This window comes from Boleophthalmus pectinirostris, unplaced genomic scaffold (genome assembly GCF_026225935.1).
Source record: "Boleophthalmus pectinirostris isolate CB_2022bp ecotype Guang Dong unplaced genomic scaffold, ASM2622593v1 HiC_scaffold_10, whole genome shotgun sequence".
In the NCBI taxonomy this organism is placed as follows: domain Eukaryota; kingdom Metazoa; phylum Chordata; class Actinopteri; order Gobiiformes; family Gobiidae; genus Boleophthalmus; species Boleophthalmus pectinirostris.
The window spans coordinates 14,796,467-14,802,948 of record NW_026570971.1 but is presented as its reverse complement, the minus strand read 5'-3'; the positions used below and the strand labels follow the sequence as shown (position 1 = coordinate 14,802,948).

The window sequence follows — 6,482 nt, the reverse complement described above, 5'->3', positions numbered from 1 at the left end:
CTTTTCTGGAAGTGGATGGACAGCTGCTAGCTACTTGTTTCCATGAAGGTGTCACAGCCTAGAATATTCCACACTATAGCATTAAAGTTCTCTTTCTATCATTATTTCAATTGTTCATTGTTTTTCAAGTTTTAATTTGAATTCTGCATTGTGACTGTAAGCAGGCTCGCCTGCCCATAAATCAGACCTGTAACTTGGCCTGGTGGTGCCTCCTGGTTGTATCCATAGAGATATGAAACAGAGGAAGACCGCGGCGCAGCCTCCACCAAAAATTAATCAACGCATGTTTAATCTTTATTGGATTGAGCTGCGTGCAGCAGCGTGTCATGTGACTATATGTTGCGCTGTGCGCCATCCTGTGGACACAAAAGGCAACAGGAGCTCCGTGAGTCTCCGACTGTACATGACCAGTGAAATGACAGACATGTGGTGCCACCTAAAGGCAACTGTACCACAAGAGGAGAATTTAAACAGTTGCATCTGAGCTATCATATGGTGTTTGTGTAGCAGAGATCTCATTAAAATCGTATAATTTTCATACAGTTCCATCCTGCGCATTAAGAAATAGAAGAGAAAACGTTTTAAACAAATACTTTTATTACATAGAATCACCAAAGAGGTCAGCCAGGTCAGTAAAAAGCAATTTATTTACATACAAACTGATAGAACATAATCTGTGTATGTCTGATTACAAAATAAGATTGATTTTGAGAGAGCAGTGTGCATCACCTACTGCATGATATGTTTTACAGTTTAACTTAACCCACATTCATTGAAAAATAGGATTGACTGGGTGTATTAGGGATGTGACAGGTGTGATCCTGAGAAGTGGAGGGTGTTCTGTGTCCTATTACACATGTAATGAGACAAGTAATAAGACTGGGGAGCAGAGGAAAGAGCTTATGACAATATAAATAATATAAATAGGATCCAGTACCATTAAAGAAAGGATTTAGTGTAAACACAAATAACCTCAGCTTAGCATGAATAGCAGACTCGTGCCCTGGACAGAGTCAGTGCAGTAGTAGCAGTATTGCACATAGTGAAGAGGACTGGAGTGTGGTGTGGTCTTTGCAGACTCCACTTGAGAAGGCCTCTGTGCTCTGAGCTCGCCCTCAACGCCCCTGGACCAAATGCCTAAAACAGCACTGGCCAAAGCCCAGGGGGATTCTTCTGAGACGCCTGCTGCTGGCATCCACTGCCCAGTTTAAGTAATAGAGAAGAACATTCAATAATGCAGAGAATAAGGATATTGTAATAAAAATAAAACCTCACTCAAGTAGAGTGACCTCTGAAGGCCAATCTCATTATGAGAAAGCAACTGTTGACACTGGGGTGAGCAGGATTGTTATTGTCAGGCCTGTCAATATACATTCTTCGGATTAAAGCAATGATTTATGGAATCTCTGGTAAAAATGTAGGAAGCTCCCAAAACTACAAATGTGACAAGCTTTATACACTCAAATGCATTCCATCTTGCATTCTAAGTTTCTCCTGAATCAGAAGGCCACGGGCTGTTACTGCACCACCTTCTCAGAAGTAACAGTGACTGCTCTTATCCTCCGTCTATCTAAGACAGTCTTAACTGCATCACTCCTAAGTCAGCAGGAGCAATAGCCCATGTTCTCGAGCAGGGCCTGTTGCTCTTTGCATATTTGCTTGCTGCAGTGTTTGTGCTGATGGTGGGTCAGATGCCAGCCTTATCACTGTAGAAGGGAGTGACGTGAAACATATAACAGTGCGTGCACACTCTCACAGGCTTGACTTGGCCATATCTGGGCAAAGGAGCGGAATGGGAGGAACAACGAGAACAGAAGATCTGCAATGACATCATGTATGATTAGCCAGTGTTCCCTATATGGTTTTACAAAGATTTCATTAGACTGATGAAGAGGTTTAAGAGTACCTTTCCACAACTTCTGCAGTGATGTTTTCTTCTGATGACAGTGAATGGGGCTTTACATGCAATGCATGAGTTACATGCTTCATCTGGAACCCAATCTGGAGGATCTAGACACAAAATATATATTTATAAATAAGGATTCTGTTTGGACAGGATCCGGCCATAAGTGTATGTAAGAATGTGCTGACCTTCAAACTGACCATCTTTAGCCTTTGCTGCCAGTTCAGATGATGAAACGCTCTCTTGACACAGAGCACAGTCCTCCAGCACAGCACTACGCAGAACTGGACCTGATAGGACAAATGAAAATCAAAAACATGGTAATGTTAATAATAGATGTAATCCAAAAATCTTGAGTATAGGATTCATGATTAGCGAAAAAAGTGACCTTTTTGTTTGCTGTCATCTCCTTCTTCACTTTTAGTGGCCATGACTTCAAAAAGAGTTTTTAGGATACTACGAAGGTCACTCGCATAGTTCGTCTGCAGCTGATCAGCCACCCCTGTAACACACATCACAGTAATATAAACGAAAATCCCACACACTGGTATATTAAATGGCAAGGTGATGAGTACCTGATATACAGACAAATAGCCGATGGATAAGGTCACTGCTACTGTGGAAGCGGGAGCGGATCTTGTTCCTAGCTGCCACTTTGGTGCTGTGCAGAGGCAGTGAGGTCAGTGGGGTGTCATCGTGGTCAGCGTCTTCAGAGGTGGTCGAACTCAGGGTGAGGCTGCTCACAGGGCTGAGGAGTCAGAACACAAAGGTTAGTGAGCTATGGGAAGTCTGTGAAGTACAGCCTGTATTTACAAACTGCTGAACTTTGAACACATTATGTTATGAAAGAAAGCATGACATTAAGAAATGAAAACACACCCTGAATGTGTGGCGTTATTCATGCTGATGCAGGATGGATGTAAATTAATCATTATAGAGAAGGGAAAACCCATCATTCAACACACACACACACACCAAGGGAGCTGAGCAGTGACTGTCACTGGTTCTGAAAGTAAAATTCCCATTCATTTTTTCAAAAGACTTTCCCAAAAAATGTCTATTAAATAACTAATAGCTTACTCAGGGCTAATCTGCTATGTGGTAACTAATGACCACAAGACCTATAATTTTATGTAAAATCTGTTTCTGAAACTTCTTATAACTACCAAGTTACTAAAAACCTTTCACAGAATCTTGCGTTTCAAACATGCTTTTTGGACTTAAAACAAACAGTGCTATGGATTTTAGTTACCACATAGCTGATTAGCCTCCGCAATGCTATTAAAGTCTGGATAATTCGATTTTTGAAAAGTCTATGGGAAAAATGTATAGAAATTTTACCTGAAGACTGAGGTTGAGCTCCCTTGGTTGGATTCATCTGACATCATAATATTGTACAATGTAGTGTTGTCACAATACTAAAAATTCAAACTAGGAATACCGATTGTGATATAATGATAAAAAAATACAGCTTTTTGACATGAGCACTATTGTCTTATTGTACTACTACTACAAATAATAGTACTTTCTTTTATATTACCATCTGGTCTTATATCTCTGAAATCCCTCAATCGCTCAGTTAAGGTTTCATATTGGTCCAAGGGCGTATATGTGCTCTTATACTTATACAGCTCAAGATCAGTCTAAAGACATCCAGGAAAGGTTCATTTCGGTCCTGTGAATTAATTTTTTACTACTGATATTTGTTCTAATAAGTATCTAGTTTCTATACTAGTTTGAGTATCGATTCATATCAGACTTCTGATACTTTTGACATCCCCACTATGGTTATAGTTTAAAATTATAGTAAAGGAAAGGTCAAAATGCTATGGTATTTTTGATCACACTTATCAAGTCAGATTTGTTCATCTGGTTTATAATTAATATCTCTGGGCTAGTTGGCTCTGATGAGCCTAATATCTCATCACAACAGTAGTTGTTTTGTTTGCAGTAGCTTCAGAAAATGGTGTCAACCACAATCTCTAACAAATAATGATTCAACATTTATAGATTTAGAATTTTTTTTCAAAAACAGTACATGTCCCATAGTTGGATAAACCCTGCGTTCCATCTGAAATCATGAAATTATCAAATTCCAGAAGGTGAGTCCAACAGATAAAGCAGATGGGTGAGGCATTAAGAGCGCAGTCAGGGGCAGGAGTTACCTGGGACTGTAGACACTGCTGGACAGACTACAAGAGGTGACGGACACACTCTCACAGTCACTACCAGACACTGAGCTGAGGGGAGACTGCTGAAAACTACAAAACCAAAAGGCTGATGAGGATGGATAACTTAATAAAATGAAAACAAGAAACACAAGGGTAAAAGAGAATTTTGTAGAATTCAGTAACGCACCTGCTCTTCCGGCACTGCTCCTTAGCGTCTCTTCTGGGCTCTTTGCTCACTCCTCTTTCTGTCTCTGTCTCCTTCTCCATTTCTCGGTCTCCACTGGCTCCCACTTTCCGCTCAGTTCTGAGTTGTTGCTTGGACTGGCCCCCATCGCAGTCCTGCAGCACCAGCAGGCACTTATCACAGAGGGGTCCCTCTTCTTCCAGAAGCCCCTCAGAGCAGTGTGTAGGCTGTGGGGTCAGTGGGACCCTCCCAGGTTTACAGTGAGGCTTGCACGACCGAGGAGGCACTCTGCAAGCAGACGACTGGATGACCGCATTAGAAGCCACTGCTGAGGTTTTACAGTGTTTGTCTAATCCAAGAGCAAGACCAAGGCCCAGCCCAGAGCTGTCTGAGCTGATGGGGTCTTCATGGTCCTCACAGCTGCCACAGCACACACAAGAGTTCAGGAGGCAGTGAGTGGCCACCAGGGGGCCACAGGCGTTCACATCAGAGGAAGTGGGTCTAGGCAGGAACTTGTCCACAGCTAGCTCCGTCAGACTGGGAGAGCGAGGGTTGAAGATGACTGTGGCAGACAGCTTCATGCCTCCCATGCGGTGAGCGATGACCTCTGCGGTCTCAGGCACACAGCCCTCCAGCTCCCAGCCATTGGTGTAGGGCGGAGGCTCGGAGCCAGGGACAGAGGGAGGAGGTTTTACACAAAGTCCATGGGAAATGTGGCTGTTGGGCTGCTCTGAGACAGAGTGACAGCCATTCCCCACTGGACCTTTTACCTGTACAGGCTTGTGTTGTGGGGGCCCAGGAGGGAGGGCAGGGGAGGTTGAAGCCACACAAACACACTCTCGGGAAAGGGCAGCATCCAGATCCTCCATAAAGAAAACTCTGTCCTCTTCTTCTAAATGACGAGCAGTCCTATCTCGGCATGGCAGAAGCCTATGGGGGGATGCATTTGTGCTGGAGCCACTGCCACCTGCCTCTCTGTGGGGCTGATGAGCTGGGGACTGGTCCTGACTGGGAGGGGACAGTAGGGTGGACATCTCGTCTCCCACACGGTGCACCATCATATTGAGCTGCTCTAGCTCCTCCTCGTCATATTGCATGGAGCAGGCCAGCTCTGCCTCTTCAGCCTCCTCACACAGCAGCCCCTGTTCTGGCTCTGAGCTCTCACTCTCCTCCCAGCCCCGCTCCACCTGAGCCAGCTCTTGGCCCGCACACACAAACACAGGTGGGTCATCTGGCTCACATTTACAGCCCCCCTCTGAGCTCTCATTACTGGTCAGAGTATCCTGACTAGGAGCCGGTGTGGTGTTAGCAGCCAAGCCCTGGCCCATGGGCAGCTCTCCATCCTGAGAAATGCACAGGTTTCTCTCCAGGGTCATCAGCTCCTCCTCACTCAGTGTCTGCAGTAGGTCTCTGTAACAACAGTACCATACATGTTACCTTTCCTTACCTTATTTTAAATAATCAGCCTTTCACTTTTCCCAGCTGTACCTGATTTTCTTCAGTAAAGTGCGAAATGGTCTAAAGAGTTCAGACATGTCCTCCGATTTCCGGTCTAAGTTCAAAGGTCCCTCTGAGTACACAACCAGGCCACTAGAAGAATGCAAAGGTCTATTAGTGTGTGGGAAAAGGTGGTACAGACACAACCTGAAGTGGACTCTTACCACACGATAGCTAGTCTGGGAATAGTAAACATCAGAGCAGGTTCATAGTCATCGATCATGTCTTGTGTGAGATAGCCCAGCTTTAAGGCCCTAAAAGAAAACACACTCTTCACTTCTGAACACTTCTTTCTTTCCCCCTAACAATGTGCAGTACTTACCTCTCGACAGTCTCACAGAAAAGGACAATCACCTCCTGCTGTACATAGTATTCTTTGGGAGACTTCACAGGCACCATGGCTGACACATAACTGTTCAAAATAACATAGTGTTCATTTAATTGTTATAGCAAAGAAAGATTTTATAAGCATTTGAATCAAGTGGAATCTGACATAGTTTACCTAAGTTCAAACTCAGCAAAAAGGCTGTCAAAATGACGCAATGCGTCCTTCATGCGGTCAGTGTAGAAGTTGAGGTCCCTAAGAGCCTGGTCTCTGGTGATGTTGCGGACCTCCTCCAGGCTGCGTGTCAGATCCTTAGCTAGGGGCCTCATGGCTATACTCTCAATCTCCCTATTCATGATGATGGAGCCAGCAGCCAAACACTAAAAATATAACATAACACAA

The 6,482-nt window shown here is 44.1% G+C and overlaps 1 protein-coding gene across 1 annotated transcript in view; it reads right to left on the bottom strand.

Annotated features, from left to right (window-relative positions):
• Positions 1-576: 576 nt before the first annotated feature.
• Positions 577-6,482, bottom strand: part of zfyve28 (zinc finger, FYVE domain containing 28) — a 12,768-nt gene continuing 6,862 nt past the window's right edge. Inside the window, exons 8-18 of the mRNA XM_055160934.1 lie at positions 6,258-6,460; positions 6,078-6,167; positions 5,920-6,009; positions 5,747-5,848; positions 4,262-5,668; positions 4,069-4,164; positions 2,479-2,651; positions 2,292-2,405; positions 2,092-2,193; positions 1,907-2,010; positions 577-1,819 (exon numbers count right to left, since the gene is read on the bottom strand). Coding sequence (XP_055016909.1) covers positions 1,688-1,819; positions 1,907-2,010; positions 2,092-2,193; positions 2,292-2,405; positions 2,479-2,651; positions 4,069-4,164; positions 4,262-5,668; positions 5,747-5,848; positions 5,920-6,009; positions 6,078-6,167; positions 6,258-6,460 — 2,613 coding nt within the window. The 3' untranslated portion in view covers positions 577-1,687. The remainder of the gene's footprint in view (positions 1,820-1,906; positions 2,011-2,091; positions 2,194-2,291; positions 2,406-2,478; positions 2,652-4,068; positions 4,165-4,261; positions 5,669-5,746; positions 5,849-5,919; positions 6,010-6,077; positions 6,168-6,257; positions 6,461-6,482) is intronic.